The sequence below is a fragment of the Lonchura striata genome, chromosome 2 (genome assembly GCF_050655825.1).
Source record: "Lonchura striata isolate lonStrDom1 chromosome 2, ASM5065582v1, whole genome shotgun sequence".
Lineage (NCBI taxonomy): Eukaryota > Metazoa > Chordata > Aves > Passeriformes > Estrildidae > Lonchura > Lonchura striata.
In genome coordinates, this window is record NC_140704.1 from 135,058,112 (window position 1) to 135,075,567 (window position 17,456).

Below are 17,456 nucleotides of genomic sequence, written 5' to 3' on the forward strand. Positions count from 1 at the left end.
CCTTATTAGCAAAATGCTTGGGCTGAGTCTATTAGCCCTAATTACAGGAGCAGTTATATGAGACCAGAGAGAGCTGTATCCTTATGTGTTTTTTAATGAGAAAATGCAACTTAGAAAAGTGATCAGCAATTTTTGCCAAGGTACAGATAAGATCAGAGATTGATAAATGAGTAATGAGACTGCCTGTAACCATTTTTTTCTTAGCCAAGTCACTTAGAAGGTGAGAACAATCTATAAAAGCTTGGAAATCCTCTAAATATGTCTCCACTTAGTTTGTTCTAAAGCAGCATTAAGGAAAAATATTTAATTTAAGAATAAGAAACAAAAGTATTTTTAAAAAATTGCTGAAGATGTTTCAACATGTTTGAAGCCCCCACTAGCTACCCAGAATGAAGCAGAGCTGAGGGAAATACACAGACATCGCTTGAATGTACTTCCAGCAGCAGCAGCTCATTATTCCTTGTAATGTTACTGAGGAATAAGAGTTATTTTTGTTCTCCTAAAAGTGAGTGGGAAATTACAATAGAGAAGTTTTGTGATTTATCCAAACCCTGGGGAACGTGGTGGGGCCACGTTCAAAATCCAACTCAAAATTTTAACGTGGTGTTTTCCCAGTCCTGTGTCCTGCTACCCCTTGCCCCAGGCATTAAAAGCCAGTATAATTAGAGCTCTCCAGTGAGTGGCTCGCCAGCAAATCCCCGAGAGGAGGCGGCTCTCACGAACTAACACAACAGCTACAGTGCCACTGGGAAGCAGGAGAGCTGCCTCTCTGGACATGAAACCACACTGTTACAGGGAAGCGGGCAGGTCGCCACTGCATTTGCAAAGCCTACTCCCTGCTGTGTGCAGTCACTGTCTCCTGTTCCCAGCAGGTGGAGAGCTGGAGGGACCGGGCTGAGAGGAGCAGCACTTTCCCTGGCCAGGAGAGCAGCCTGGTGTCCGTAATTCCATGCGGATCCAGCGTGCCCTGGGATGTGGCCGGACACGCAGTGACGCATGCTGGGACACAGAACCCTGAGCCGGGGCATCTGTAGGAAAGGGAGGCAGGAGGCACTCACCAGCGGCAGAGCAAAGCAAGAGCACACACCACCCAAGAAAAGGCGAGCAGGGAGACCATCTGTAGCATCACTGGAGCACGGATCGTCGGAAGCATCTCGGAGGACTGAGGGTGCTGTGGGTCCCCGCACACCGCTGTGGGAGTGTCCCAGAGTTGTGGAGTCTTTGACCACACAATGCACCAGCCTTGGTGGGATATGGTGGTGTGATCACGATACCCCAGGTAAAAAAGCTGAGCAGGCTCTTGGAGACCTGGCCAGCGGCATACACCAGGACTTACTTGCCCTACTCCATGTCTGTACTCAGTTTCCTGGGCTCTTAAAGGGCTGATCTTCAATACTGGGGGGCTTCTTGTAAATGAGGCTCACCTGTGGCTGGACTTGGACGTTATAACCTCTCTTCCTCACCGAGGCTTTGAGGAACAAGCCGAAGGTGATGTGTAGGGCTGGAGTGCTCAGGGCTCTGACAGGGCTGAGGGAAGCAAGAGAGGAGTCTTCATCCCCCTGCACATCCTAACCCTACAAGGCACTGACAGCAGTGCATTAACAGGAGCTGGATTTCAGAGGCATGGGACCACGAGTGAGAGGCGGTCACGAGGCAGCTTGCAGGAGACCATGTGGGTTATCTCGGCATAAAGCACCTGTTCCGGAGCATCTGTGCTCTGCACAGCCGGCCCTGCTCAGGGCGGGGTCAGGTGCGCAGGGATTGCCACGATCAGGCTCCCCCCGAGAAGCTCGGCCTCACCCTGGGCTCAGCAACAGAGGGGATGTTTCTTCCCAGTCGCCTGCAGCGTGAGCAGGGGCGCTGCCATCGCTGACCATGTGCTAGCACAGGGACACTATTCCATGTGCTAGCACGAAAAGTCTATTCACCGAGAGCAGCAGCACAAGGAGGTCAGCCCTCCCACCCGCCCTGCTCGATTATCACGATTATCACGATTATCACGATTATCCCCCCCGAAATGGCTGGCGGGGCTGTGTGCGGAGGTCGGGGGTTCCCAGCCGGCGACTGAGGGGGCGACGAGCAGCTTCAACACGCAGCTCCCCTCCCCTCACACCAAATCGCTCTGACAAGTGTCCCCGTCTTTCCTGGGGTCAGTGTCCGCAGGGACCCTGCTCCGGAGCCGCAGCCAGGACCCGCTGGTGCCATGGGCGGGCGGGGTAGCGGCACCAGCCGCCCCGGTCCCTTCCCGGCAGGGTGAGGGGGAGAGCGGCGGGGGCGGGCGACGCCCCTCGGCAGAAGGTCCGCGGGTGCTCGGAGCCACTGCGGCCGCGGGTGGGCGTCCCCCGTCCCCCCTCGGGAGGTTGTGCCGCTCGGAGCCGGCGTGAAGCAGGATCGCGGTGGGGAGGAAACCCGAGTTTGCGGCGCCGCTGCCGCCGGTGCGCGGGGGCAAGAGCGAGCGAGCGGAGGCACCTTCGGCGCACCGGCTCCGCTGGGCCGCCCCTCCGCAGCCCCGGTGCCCACGCACCCGGCCCGATCGCTGCCGGCGGGGTCGGGCCGGGGGTAGGTGGGAACGGCGGGGGCGGGCGGCAGCCGCGGGGGTCGTCGCCATGACGAGCGGGCGTGCCGCCGCCTCCCGCCGCTGAGCGGGGCGGCCGCTGTCCCTTCAGCACCGCGCGGCCGGCGGGGCCGCCCTGCCCTGCCCGGCACCGGCACCGGCACCCCCGAGAGCAGCGCCACGCCCGGCACCGGCAGCCCCGCGCAGCGAGGCGAGCCCGGCGGCCCCCGCGGGCGGCGGCGATGGCGGGCGGGGGCCGGGGGCAGCCGGGCGCGCCGGCGGGGGGCCGCGGCCGCTGAGGCAGCAGGTAGGGCGGGCGCGGAGCGCCGCGGAGCCGGGCGGGGCGCGCTCCCCGCGGGTCGCAGCGCGGCTCCGGCCCCTGAGCGCGGCGTGGGACGGGACCCCGGGCGGCGGCGGGGCTCCCTGTGTGGCGGGGCCGGGAGCGGCGGGAGGGAATGAAAGGTCCGCGCGGCCCCGGTGGCACAGAGGCCGTGAGTAACGGGGCTGGTGGGAGCGACAGCCGCAGCCCAGGTGAAGGGCGAGGGGAGGGACAGGAGCCTCCGCGGGAACAAAGGAGCCTCCCTCAAGGTCTTCAGTGGGAGGTGGGAAGAAAGAAAAGAGGGAAAAGGGGAGAGACGGGGGCAGAGGAAGAAAAAGGGAGGGAGGGAAAGTGAGTGAACAGGGAGAAAAGAAAGAAAGAAAGAAAAAGATTGGTGAACATGCTGTGGATTCGTGCATTCTGCCAACTTTCTGTGTAATTGTATCCTAGGTTTTCATTCCCTACCCACCTTTGGAAGGAGCTCACTATGACAGGGCAGAGTCTGAGGGCTTTATCTGAAGCGAATTTTGAAGACAATGAGATCAGCATCAACGTTGGAGGCTTTAAGAAAAAGATGAGATCCAACACATTATTAAGGTTCCCCGAGACCAGGCTGGGCAAATTGCTGAGCTGCCACTCAAAGGAGTCTATACTGGAGCTTTGTGATGACTATGATGACACCAAGAATGAATTTTATTTTGACAGGAACCCCGAGCTCTTTCCTTACGTGCTACATTTTTATAACACTGGCAAGCTCCATGTGATGGGTGAACTCTGTGTCTTTTCTTTCAGCCAGGAGATTGAATACTGGGGAATCAATGAATTCTTTATAGACTCCTGCTGCAGTTATAGCTACCATGGGAGGAAAATGGAGCCAGACCAAGAGAAATGGGAGGAACAAAGTGACCAGGAAAGTACAACATCTTCTTTTGATGAGATTTTGGCATTCTACAATGATGCCTCTAAATTTGACAAACAGCCCTTTGGAAACATCAGGAGGCAGCTCTGGCTTGCTTTGGATAATCCTGGCTACTCGGTTTTAAGCCGCATCTTCAGTGTCCTTTCAATAGTGGTGGTGTTGGGCTCCATTGTGACCATGTGCCTGAACAGCCTTCCAGACTTTCAGATTGTTGACAGCAACGGCAACACCGAGGAAGACCCTCGCTTTGAAATCGTGGAACATTTTGGTATTGCATGGTTCACTTTTGAACTGGTGGCAAGATTTGCAGTAGCTCCTGACTTTTTAAAATTTTTCAAGCATGCCCTGAATTTGATTGACCTAATGTCTATCCTTCCATTTTACATTACATTAATTGTCAACTTGGTGGTGGAAAGTAGTCCAACTTTAGCAAATTTAGGCAGAGTTGCACAAGTCCTGAGACTCATGAGGATTTTCCGCATATTAAAGCTTGCTAGACACTCCACAGGTCTCAGGTCTCTTGGAGCAACTCTGAAGTACAGCTACAGAGAGGTGGGGCTTCTTTTACTCTACCTCTCTGTTGGCATCTCCATTTTCTCAGTAGTGGCTTACACCATTGAGAAAGAAGACAATGAGGGGTTAGCCACCATCCCTGCTTGTTGGTGGTGGGCTACTGTTAGCATGACCACAGTTGGCTACGGGGATGTGGTGCCAGGGAGCACTGCTGGCAAGTTGACAGCATCTGCATGCATCCTAGCTGGTATCCTAGTGGTAGTGCTTCCCATTACACTGATCTTTAATAAATTCTCCCACTTCTATAGACGTCAGAAGCAGTTAGAGAGCGCCATGAGAAGCTGTGATTTTGGTGATGGCATGAAAGAAGTTCCATCTGTCAACTTAAGGGACTACTATGCTTATAAAGTTAAATCCCTTATGGCCAGTCTGACCAATATGAGCAGAAGTACCCCCAGTGAGTTGAGCCTGAATGATTCACTGCATTAGTGTACAAGTCTGACAGCAGTTTGCATGAGAGCTATCAAGAGCTATGTTTATAAATGTTTTCCTATTTGTCTTTTTTTTTTTTTCCCAAGAAGATAGCGTTGCTGACACTGCACTTTGCACTTGAGAAACTAAAGACATTTCTATTACAAGTTAACAGTTTGCACATTTTCATCCTGTTGCATAAGGGTACTAAGTGCTGACTTTTCCATACAAATGTTACCACTTCCATGCCATTAGTGCTGGTGGTATAGTGATGATCTGTTACTTTATGCATCTTCTCATATGAGCAGAGAAATTAATGTACCCAAGTGGAATAAAAATTCTCAGCTGTCACATGAGTAATGAAAAAATCACCTATCACTTATATTGGTGTCTGTACTAGTATAAGACTTCCCATGCATTTTACAAGGGTTTGAAAGAGCCACCTGTGAGTCACTGATACAGGAACACTTCTACCTATATTGCTGACCAATAATTCTGATCATCACTTGCCTGAAAACACCTCTGAGTTTGCTTATTCTTTAGTATGTGTGTTAAAATCTGGGTGTTGTTGTCCTGAAATGTTATGTATAATAATATTTTTCAGAATCTTCTGGGCATAGACCTTCCTCCGTTTCCAAGACTAGATCAATACCGAGCCCTCTAAAGAAGGCCACCCCTCATTTTCAGATAGCTACATATTCTAAGACTACATTTCCACAAGTGACTCTAGGTATGGAAGCCCATCTAGAGTTCTCAGGATTCCATTCCGAGAAGGGATCTGCTCACAGCTCAGTCCCAGTGCAACTGCAAATGTGTTGTATCAGTCCACCAAAATGGTTTTGAGATTAGACATACGAAAATGTGGGCTTTAAACAATTAGAAGCACCAATGAAAAACTTGGATTCGATTAATGAAGTGAAATATTCCCACATGAACAGTACAGGCAGCATTTTAGGAGTTGACATTCATATACTGCAAAAAGACTAATTATAAAGATGCCATATGTGATGCTGAGATATAAAATCTAATTTTATCAGTAAAGCTTGAAAGCAGGTGTTGATGACAGACAATTTCATTAAAATTTCTGCCAAGGAATCTCTAAGCAAAAAAACCATTTTCACTCAGAAAGAAACTCTTAATTTACAGATAAGGGAGAGCATAAAAGCCTAAGAAGGGAACAGATAAAGAGTTTAATACTGCAGTTATCTGTGGGTAGATCCTCCTACCTACTTCTGTTATGTCAATTTTAATCCTTTCAAGGGCTGGCATATACTTGTTTAAAGAAAAAAACAACATGAGAGAACAGATCATATGTGATTTCAAGAGTAATAATGAATCTTCATAGAGTGGTTTTCTGAGTGCTTAGTCTTCTCCCTTAAACAATTGTATAGAGATCAAACTTGTAGTCAACAGGCAGAAGCCACTGCTTCTCTCTTTTTACTTCTGTGCTAGAAAAAAAACTACTGGCACTCAGTGGGCAGAACAGTATTTCTCTTCAGATCCTACTGCTGTTCCATCCCATTCATTACATATAATGTTCCAATTAATTTTTTTTTTGTTTTACTTGGGAAGACTAGAGAGGTGCAGAAATTAAATTCAAGCTAGTTGGAAGAGAAATTAAAATACAAAAGCTGAAATTGTCTTGTTTGGAAGACTGTGTTTTTCATGACAAACGGTGACTCAACCAACAAAATAAAGCAAATATGATATGAATAGTTAATTGCCTCATTTAGGCTATTAGAGGTTGCAGCTTGGTCTGGATCTTTTGATACTGTATCAGCTCCACCTAAAAAAAAGAAAGCTGGGCACCCAGGACCAGATTTCTGTTTGCCCGGTGATCTATGACAGAATACACAGTGTGAAATAACTTACCCCATTTCTGTTGAACACCCTCACTTCTGTAGCTGATTTAGGCCATGAAGTGTGAGGGAAAAAGGGCCTTTCCCACCTTACCAATTATTGACACAGCCTGCACAAGTTATAAGTCAATTGGCAAGCCATTGCTTGCTGTCCCTGAAATTGAAAGTGCCATATACGTGGTTCTGAAGGTAGACCTAGATAACTTGAATTTGGTATCCAAACTTGAAATATTTTGCTAAGGTTTACGCTTCTGGATAGGGCTGGTTCAATTCAATTTGTGCTGACTCCCAGGCATAAATTCAGTACTCCTGTCCCTGATTCATACTGCACGTGTGTAAGCTATGACACACCCACAAACAGCCACCTCACACACGCAGCAGCGGCAGCGTGAGGTCACTCGTTGAACTGAAATACCAAGAAAGAAACAAGGGGAGGAAGATGTGGGCATGGGCAGCACATACCGTCCAGTCATGCTGCAAGGGTGGCAAATTCTCTTACTGATGCAAAGGACACTGCAAACTCCATCTCTTGGTTGGGGCTTTTGGAGAACTTGGCTCCAAGCAGTGGTTTTATCTCAGTTTCACAAAAAGTAGATTTACAGAGCTGAAAACCAGAGACTTTCAGAGGAATTATTTGGTGAGACCTGTAGACTTGCCAAAGAGCCACAAATTCCCTCAGCTGTTGCTAGTTTAACATTGCAAAGGCTGGATTTAACTTTGCAACACATCATTTCAATAACCTATAGCTTATCTTATGTTCTAGATTTATTATTATTTGTAGGGCTGATGTTCTGTCATTTCTGCAAATATTGACTGGAACGTGTCCAAATTGCATTTTACTAAAGAAAATGAAATACCCAAGGATTCCAACTTTTATTGTATTGGTTGAAAGGAATTTTCATTATTGCATTTTTATATAAGTGCTTTTGATCAAAGACACTAAATAAAGTATTGAAATTTAAGATGTTCTTATTATCATGACAATTACTTTACACAGTGCACAGGAATTCCTTTCATAAACTTAACTAACTCCATGTTAAAAGTAGTCACATTTTTGCTCCCCGCTCCTCCTGAAGACCATTCCAGAGCTGTGCTGCTCTCCAAGACTTGCACTTTTAGCACAATTTTATTAATGGCCGCTTTATACCAATATAGTTTTTTGTTTTCTTTTGCCAACACTGTTCTTTAGCTTAAATATTTCATTTTCCTCTTAGTGTATTCATAGACAGCAACCATATGGCCTTACATACATATTTTCACAGGTTTATACCTCTCAAGCTTCCTTTTAGTTTTCTTTTTGCAAGTCCTGTTCTCCTGACCATGCTATGAGATGTAGCCATTTTTTTTGCATTACTTCTGCTTAGATTTATTATGTTTGAGCATTGGACAGTATTGTACAGAAGCTTTAATATTTGCTTATGACTAACAGAATTTTTCACTGAGCAGATTAACAATTTAATGATTTAAGAAATATTGCTGTCTCAGCTGCCCCAAAATATCTAGGTAAGGAAGAACAGGGCATGTTTCCCACCATTTTATGAAGTAATGTCATTTTAGGGCTCAGTGCAGTAAGTGCTGCAAAAACTTATCTCTCATTAAATAAAAGTACAGGAAAATGTTTACATTACACTTTGAAAAAAAAATGCAATCTCTCCTAAGCCTCACGGGGAGAAGAGGTGGGGCACTTTTTGCACAGTCAGTACTTCTGCCAGACTTTCTCACTCACTACTGTGTGAGAGCAGGGCATCTGCACTTCCATACACCACTGGGTCAGAACTGAAGGACGAGAGGACTGACTGGCCACTTTCTCTGGAGTTGGAAAATTTCCGTGGTCAGGAATCTGCACAGTATGGATGTGCAGTTCACTGAAGAACATTGCATCGGCCTATGCTCCTCCTGCCTGTGACAGTCACCTTCATGGCACCAGTGAAAATGCTGTGCCTACTCTCTTTCATCTGAGAGCTTTGTATCATTTAAATGAGAATTGTGGTAATATTTCAAATGAGGTAAATATTGCAAAGAATAAACTGTTAGAGAATCTGGATTTCTAGTACAAATCTAGGGTATTATGAGAGTCAGAGATACCCTTGAGAAGCAATATGTTACATTATGTTCCTGAGATGTAAAATCTATATATAGATTGTGATTAAGCTTTTTATGTATGTTCAGATTTTGTGTTATTGCCTGGTTTATTACTCATTTACTTTCATCAGTTGCTAATTCTCTCTTTCCCTGCAGATTTTCCATTTTGAAAACAGACTGGTTTTTCCTCCCATGTTATATAGAGCATGGGCTACTTCACATTGCAAACTTAAAATCAAAAAACTTTGCATTTAATTTTCCAAATTTAATACCTCCAGTATTTGTACCTTTTTGTATAGAACTTTACCAGATTGCAGGGAACTAGCATATCTGGATCTCTTTGTACTGTGTGTCTTGTCCCAGTGGTGTGTAATGCACTAAAGAACTCAGTTTTGTGCCATAAAATGGAAATTAAATGTATAAAAAATTATCTTTCACCAGGGATCTAGAACTGATTTAAGTTTCAGGACATTCTAAGCATATATTATAATCAGAGAAGCCTGAGTGTCATTGTGAAGATAAATTTTTTTAAACATGCACATCAGGCTAGATTTCTGTTCTTAGAAATGCTCTTAATTGGTGGTTGTGGTGGGGAACCCATATTTTTCTGTTGAACAAACAGTATAAGCTTCTTGTTCTCTACCTGACAGATTAGGGACTAAACAACATACCACCAGCATTTGTAGGCACTAAATCAACTTGACACGACCTTTCATCTCTTCCAAAATAAGCCCCATCCCTAGAGGCCCCAGCTGTGCACATATAAGCAGCAGAAATCCCCTGGAGTAACTGCTCCTGCTGTGCTGGTTATCCATTTCCTCCCACAATACTCCTGACTTTAATCTACCTTTGATGGTGCTTTCAAACAATATTCAGCCCGAGGCACCACTCATATCCCTTGGTGAAGTGTTGTGCCAGAACTATTCTTTTCTCATGTTATTCTTATTTTCTTTTCCAATTTATGCACCTGGCTTCCCATTAAATTACACCAGAAATTAATTTGATCTCCTGTAACTAACTTTCAAGTTGCACACTATTCAGACAGGATAAAAGAATGTTCCCATCTGATTTCTGAAGTATTTTTTACTGATTCTGCCTTTTTCCTAAAAAAAAAAAAAAAAAAAAAAAAAAAAAAAGATTATGCTTCTCATCTGAGAATAATGTATGGGGTTAAAAATAGAGCAATGGGTAATACATTATTCAAAGCAACAGTTCTACAGAGCAATCATTGAAGCTGCTAAGAAACATAACTCTCATTAAAGACTGTGGATCTCTTCACCCTTCAGATATAAAATTATGGGTTGTCAAGTGGAGGAAGCAACCTGCAAACAGTCTAGAAAGTGTTTCCTGAGATCACATGACACTGCTGGCAAAGGTCTGGCTCTGGAATTTATTTGCCCTGCTAGAAATGCGGATGGAGAATCATCTTGCAGGTGTTGGGACTCACACTGACCTCCCACTGCAGAAATTTGTTTGCCTGACATCGCCTCACCCTTTACACACAGCCCTAAATCATGTAAGTCCTCACTTGGATAAACACGTGAATTTGCCATAAGAGGCAGTGGCACAAATCCAGCATTTCAGCTTCACAGAAGTGCAAAGAAACATCAGCACCTCCTACTCTTGCTTTTTTTCTTTAAGGGTACTAATGGGCTCTGGTTTCTCACAAATCCCTGCTCAGATATAAACAGGGCTAAGTTTTTCAGGAATTGGACAAAGACTGCTATAAATCTGACAATTCCTTCTATAGATCTAAAGCAGCCTAAGAACTGCCCACTTTCAGATGCACAGTCCAACATCTGCTTGTTGACACCCAATGTGCAGGTGTTCTGTGTGGTACAAAAGTCTGTGTAGCTTTGAGCAGACTATTCCACTGATGACGCTGTTGACTTTCAAAGAAAACTCTTAATCTTACTTGGAAGATGAGTGGTATTCACACAGCAGCTCAGTTTGCTTGCCAGCAGCTGCTGTGCTGCCCATCCCAAGTCCTGTACCTCCTGCTTCACCCTCTTCAAGCCATGGCCTGACATGGCTATTCCTGCAGCCTCCATGATATGTAAGGAAAGATGATGGGGGTGGGGTTGTAACACAGCAAAATGGGGCTTTGGAGTTCCTCATTTAGGAACATCAATCCCACCAAATTTCAGTGGAAATTATCCTTTCAAATTACTGTGCTGTTTTTGAAATTCATGTGCCACCCCATTCTAGGAAATGTTCTGAATACTGACACCCTACTATAGCGTCCTTACGGAACATCCATTTGATTACCATTAGGTAAATTCCAGGTTTTTAATATTGTATCAGTGTCTAGGCACATCAGACTATGGGCTAGCACCTTCCTGTGTTAGGTTTTCCAAGTATGGCAGAAGATAACATGTCAAAATTGTGGTTTACTTTTGGGAAAAATCTATTCTGTATGTTGTTGCTTTCTTCTTTCCATACCAAGGCACACCTTCCTATTGCCACTGTCAGCATGATAATTTTTTAACACTTTGATCCCTTCCTATTGAAGGAAGAAGCCCTGGCTGTATTTTTCTTTGGTGAGCTGGTTCTCAGCATTCCCTGTGGGAGCATGCTCTGAAGAAGACAGCTGAAACCAGGGAAGAGGCTGATGCCACTTGCAAGCACCTTCCAGAAGAGTGGCTGATCCCCATTCTACTCCCCTTATGTGTCTCCCCCTCTCTTGCAGGGCCAGCAGAGAGGCAAGGCCGGCCCCACAACAGGGACCTCTCAACCAGCCAAAGTGACATCTCAGCTGCAGTATTGGGAATGCTTTATAAATATAGGGACATTTTGCTTATGCTTCTGATGACAAAAATGCTTCCTTATACGTTGGTGAGGACAGCCCCACTCCTGGCTCTCACATTCCCCAAACTGGAACTGTACTGGTGCTCTCCCCAGTGCTACCAGTGCACTGCTGGAGAGCACAAAGGACTCTGCCTCGTATGAGTAGTAACCACAACACTGGCCCATCCACCAGCACACAAAAATACAAATATGCTTCCTCACACTTGGCAGGAGCCCCAGAGCACCAAAACAATTTAAGATGCTGGGAAAGGAAGAGAGGTGGCAGGTGTTTCTAGGTGCATTTGATTTCCTTAGGAATCCCTTTAGATTCAGAGAAAGGTCAGTCTAGACATATCAAGAAAACAGAAGAAAAAGGCTTTGCTAGATAGTTAATGATACCTGAAACAAGACACCTGACAATTTTCCATCCTGACAAAGCAGTATTATAAAAGCAAAGTACATCTTTTTATCTTGACAGAGAAGATGAGAAGAAATTATGGGGAACGAAAAGTTAGTCTATTTCAGTTCTGGGCTTTTAATATAAAGCATTAATACAATGCAGCCCAGAAAAGAATAAACCTGAACAGAAAACAAAGCTGAAACCGAACAGTGTTTCAAGTCTTTCCTTGCAAAGTGCACAGGACAGTCATGTCCTGCATGGTTTCACTTAGAGATCTGGACCAAAAATCAGAGACCACCTTCCAAAAGTTTCAACTTCAATTTCTGAGCACAGCCAGCAGTGTTAGACATACCCTCCCATCACCTGGGTCAGCAGCATGGCACTCCAAACATGAGGTTGGCAGCCTTACAATATTTTGGGGAGGTAAGGCCATGCAGGTTCTGTCACTTGCTGTGACGAGGGAACACAGCAGCTGCTTGGCCCTGCAGCACAGTGCCCATTCAGCCCTGAGCAGCCTCGATCCACTGATCAGGACAGAAGCTGCAAGACAGCTCAGAAATGGAGCACTAGCTCTTCTAAAAAAGCCTGAATGGATGCTCTTTGTTCCAGAGCAAAGAGCTGAACTAAACACTTCAGTCCACATTAGTCAAACATTGTGCAAATAAGACTTTCTCCTAATGTAGCTGAAAGATAGGACCAAACTGTTGAGCTTTTTGTGGAGGCAGTAACTGAAGACAAGTGCTATGAGATGTATAGACTTATGTCAGTTGATGGGCTGAATAAATCAACATTAACTACACTTAAAAGGCTTCAAAATTATACTTACTCTTGGAATACATTTGCGTTAATTTTTGGGATGCAAGACTACTGTATTGCTGGCCCTATAATTCTAGAGATCCTCAATTCCTCACTTATTCTAATAATTACATATTTGAGGGCTCTTTAAACATCTGCTTGTCAACAAAATTATAATTACACTAACTAGGAGAAATAGGTTTCTTGGGTTTGTTGAATCTAATACAACACTCTTGCTATTGATTTTACCCACATTACATTGTGGATGTAAACAGCCTCAAAAATTAATCTATTTTTATAAAAGCTGAGCAATCAGTGGTTTCCTTAGCAGGAGAGATACTCACATACCTATAGTGGGTTACCACTATAAACCAAATATATAAACCAAAATTGCTTTTGGTTGTTATAGAGTTTCTAATGGAATGAGAGACTCTTGGAATGAGTCAGAGCAATATTTCAGTTGTATTTATTGAAAACTGAACCAGTACTCATCTCAGCAGAGAATTCTGTTCACTTTCTGAGGTAAATCGGATTCAGACTAAGCAATTGTATGTGTGTATAAATTGGTGCAGTGCTGCACATTAATACAGTCACCCCATTATCTTCTGAACAGTCTCAAGGCCATTTCTGTGAAGATCAACTAATAGAAAAAGCAACCCAAAATTTCTTCTGGATTTCAGGAGACTCAGGAAGTTATTTTATTAATTGTACTTATAAGAGAAGCATTTGATTTATTTCTGCATCTTTAATACAAAACACTGAAAAATTCTGGTCTTCTTTGAGCAGGAAAAATTGGTATATGACAAATAAATAGCACTTATCTAGACTGAAATAACAGCTGCACTTTTAAAAGAATCTCATGCTTTTGGAGATAGTTGCTATGAAAAATGGTACTACTACTTAATCCTTCCTCAAATAATCTCTGACCTCCATAATCTCTGGACTATGATACCTGTTTTCATGTGTGATGAGAGATCAAAAGGACACCTCTTGCTGTTAAGTCTATATACCCCACTGTAGTGCAATAAAAATGAAATATCAATTGATGCATCATACAAAAGGCTTAGTGTCATATAAATCAACTCAAAAGCTTTTGGTCTCCCTCTTTGATGTATTTGCTGCGAGGCTTTTTTTAACAGCAACCATGCAGGCCTTGGGAGCCCAGGAGTGCAAAGCAGCAGAAAGATCTGAATAGAGAAAAAGAGCAGTGTTAGAAACAGCTGAGGGCCACAGCCATCTTCTCATGCATCAATCCTTCCAGTGACACTGAGGGAATGAAAGGAGGAATGTGGGGGTAGGGCGCTTGCTTCTGTATGCAGCAAAGGAACAGCTGAAGAATTATACTGGTCAGCTCCAAATACTGTCCAGAGGAGTGAAACAGGACTAGTAGGGCTGAGCTTTTCTCTGGGAGAAGCTAGGGAGAGATACTGCAATATCTGTCCTAAGAAGAAATATCCACAACGAGAGGAAACCAGTTTTTAGTAAACAACATGTGGCTTAATTAATTTGACAGAGGAAAATATATGCAGGTACATTAGCATGTGGCCATGTATATTTACAAATTTTAATTTCTGAGAATGTGGTATACCTAAATAAAAAAAAAATTTAAGGTTGCTGGGGTTTGCAGTGCTATGGTAAATGGTGAATACCATTAATGTTTTCCCCCATTGTGACAGACAGAAAACCTGCATTTGAGCCCAGAATATAGTTTCATTCCTTCCAGTGTCTTCTTGCTGACTAGGTCTGGGCAGCTCCCTACTTAGTGCCATTTATCCCCTGTGAATTTTCTGTGCCCTTTAGAAAGGCCTATTTGCACCAAACAAGTACCAGCAGTAGGCAAGAACTCTGGTCTGTTTGCCTATAGCACATGAAAAATTCCTGCTCCCATCATCACTTCTGGCAAAGGTAAGCCAGCACCCACAGTAGGAACTTGGGAGGCTGAGGAATCGTGCTAATGCACTAAGAAAGCTCCTGGCACAGGGCATGGAGAGGTTGTTAGCTGATGCCATTACACAAACTCCTCCACTGCACTGAGATAATTTCCTAAATATTTTTTGTACATCAATTAAAAAATAGACACAAGGAACTTTATATTTCCCAAGGGCAATAGGCCATGCTGCAGTCCAACCAACCAAGCTAAGTGGCATCAAAAGCTGTTTGCCACCACAGCATGGCTTTGTCCCTGGGATAACAGCTGTTTCCTCCAAGGCTTCCCAGACCACAGGCATTGACTTGAGCTTAGTGCTACCCTGCTGGGGACCAACAGCTTCAGATTCACACTGACTCTCTGGGCAAAGCAGGGCTCCCTGCTGTGTGTGCTGGTTCCTCATGCTCTGCAGGAGCCTCAGTGCCTGCTCCATGGCCCCGCAGGGAGAGGAGCAGGAGGACAAGGACAGCAGCAGCTTCCAGCAGGGCACAACACTTCCAGGACATCCTGAGCACGTGCACAGCTCATCCTCTCAATAAAACCATGTCCATCCATGTCTGCCCAGGGCTGGAGCATGCAAAGTCTCTCCATGCACAGATAAATGTTTGCCATCAGAGGCCTCTGTAACCCCAAAGAAAGGAGCGGGGAAAGAAAGGAGGAGAAAACACCCCCACCTTGATGACTTTGATTAGGTTCTTTTTCCATTTTTATTTACTTGGCACTGTTATGCTGTTATGGTATTTTTCCATTTATATAAAGTTTAAAAAATTAAAACTGCTATCTTTAAAGTAAAAACAGGATAAATAAAGCATGACCATCTAAGACAATAAACATTAATGGAAGAAAATCAGATGTGAAACACAACACAGAGCAGTAAGTTATACAGATGACTACCTGATTTGCTATTTTCAGCCAACACTTTTTTTTTCCTCACATCCACAGTTATCCTCATAAGCTGCCTAGCCAGGTGCAGATGCCATATTCTTTTTCTTCCCTCCACAAAGAATACTTTAAAATTTCTTTATTTCTTCCTGTTTCTGTGACAAATACTACTCTTCTCCAACCCAGATAGCTCTCTGAAGGCCTAGTGAAATGAAGTGTGAACCTGTCCTGAGGACTGTGTAGCAAATAATGGAAAAAAGCATAAAGCATCTGGGACTAACAATAATTTAGAAAGATTTGCTTAGAATCTGAACATCTCATCCTTTCAAAGGAAGGAAAAACAGGACAGTTGAGACTTCAGTGATCTCTGAATAGAAGAAGAGAATAAAAGCTGTTGCTGACATTTGCATGTGCCCACTATGTCCAAAGAACACTTGGCTCAGGGGATGCTCTTAAAAGTAATGCCCACATTCATTTTCCTGAGCAGGAGGAAGAGAAGAAGGGAAACACGGGGAATTTTCACATATGCTTTAAAAATTTTAACAAATTAAACCAAATCAAAATGGATGAGAGCACACCATGTAAAAGATAGGCACTTTTCAGAATGAATACACTGAACAAAGAGGAGGAACACATTTTGTGAAAAAGTATTTCACAAATGCAACTTAATAACTTCTCACTAAGCCATCAATGCAATTTGCCTTTCTCCAAAAAGCTTAAGCTATTACTCCATCTGGCACAACACAATCATGAGAAACAACATGGGCTACCCAGGATGTGTCTTCTCCAAGGCTTTCATTGTCAATAGTGGCCATAACACTGCTGCATCACAGCCTGGCATAGAAATATCCCACAGCAAATTTCCCAGCCAGCTGCATGACACAGCCTCAAGTTACACCAGGGCAGGTTTTAATTTGGTGTTGGGAAAAAATTCTTCACTGAAAGGATTGTCAAGCACTGGAACAGGCTGCCCAGGGAAGTGGCAGTGTCAGTATCCCTGGAGGTATTGAAGACACATGTGGATGCAGCACTCAGGGCCATGGTTGAATGTGGAGTTGGCAGTGCTGGGTTAACAGCTGGACACGATAATCCTAGATCTATTTCAAGCTAAACTAGTTAACATCCATCACTGCCTTTAGAAACACAGAAAGAAATGTAACTGTAAGATGAAGTCCCATTTAAGAATTTTCACATATTTAAGAATGTGAAGAAATAAAGACTTTCTTACTTCAGGAGGTCTTTCTGATTAGCTTTATAACCAGGTATGCACTTAAGAAAAAGTAACCCTCATCATACCACACTGATAGAGCCACATGCACACCAAGTGCTTCACAGAAGCTGTACAGTACACATTCTGCTTGGAAGCACCAGTGCCTTTCTGTGATGAGTCAGGCTATCCCGTGTACTTGGGCAGGGATTCACTCACCATGAGATGTATTTATATCTGAAAGTTGAACACACTGAATGAAGAAGCAGCCCAAAGCCACAGTGCATGCTCATCAGAATATACTGATATATATGTGTGCAATGCAGACAAGCATTTGCTTATCTAAATTAATCTGACATCTGTAATTATTTACTGCTTATTTACAGCAAATAATGCTGTAAATAAGCAGTAAATAATTAGAATAACCAATAAATGTCAGATTAATTCAGATTAGCAGCCAACTTTTGTGACTTCAAACGTACCATGGTCCACTAAGGAGCATCGGTAATGAGTTCCTTCTACTAAAATGTATTTGTGGGCAAGTTATTAAGAGAATAATTTTAAAATACCAGAAAATAAATGGGTAATGGAATTATATTTGAGACATTAAATGTCGCCACTTTTCTACTTTGGTCTATCCATTGCCTACTGGTTTTCTAGTGTGATGAGAACAACAAAGGAACAACTCACACTGCTTATGTCCACTAGCACCTCCAAGTAAAGGATGTCTAAGAAGACAGC

The 17,456-nt window shown here is 44.0% G+C and overlaps 1 protein-coding gene across 10 annotated transcripts; it reads left to right on the forward strand.

Moving 5' to 3' along the window:
- The first annotated feature begins 814 nt into the window (after positions 1-814).
- On the forward strand, positions 815-9,154 carry KCNS2 (potassium voltage-gated channel modifier subfamily S member 2). 10 transcript variants are annotated; one of them, XM_085572391.1, is made up of 2 exons: positions 815-1,279; positions 3,324-9,154. In XM_085572391.1, the coding sequence occupies exon 2, from the start codon at positions 3,361-3,363 to the stop codon at positions 4,792-4,794; it is 1,434 nt and encodes a 477-aa protein (XP_085428517.1). In that variant the 5' UTR covers positions 815-1,279; positions 3,324-3,360; the 3' UTR covers positions 4,795-9,154. The 10 variants fall into 10 exon arrangements, with proteins under 10 accessions (XP_085428517.1, XP_085428513.1, XP_085428515.1 ...); XM_085572387.1 differs by lacking the exon at positions 815-1,279 and adding an exon at positions 1,360-1,672; XM_085572389.1 differs by lacking the exon at positions 815-1,279 and adding an exon at positions 1,796-1,949.
- The last annotated feature ends 8,302 nt before the right edge of the window (positions 9,155-17,456 follow it).

Excerpts from the sequence above, each read along its gene's own strand:
- KCNS2 (XM_021529414.4), top strand. The coding sequence starts at position 2,204 with ATGGGCGGGCGGGGTAGCGGCACCAGCCGCCCCGGTCCCTTCCCGGCA. Across the intron at positions 2,254-3,323 it reads CCCGGTCCCTTCCCGGCAGG|GTTTTCATTCCCTACCCACC; the intron begins GTGAGGGGGAGA and ends ATTGTATCCTAG.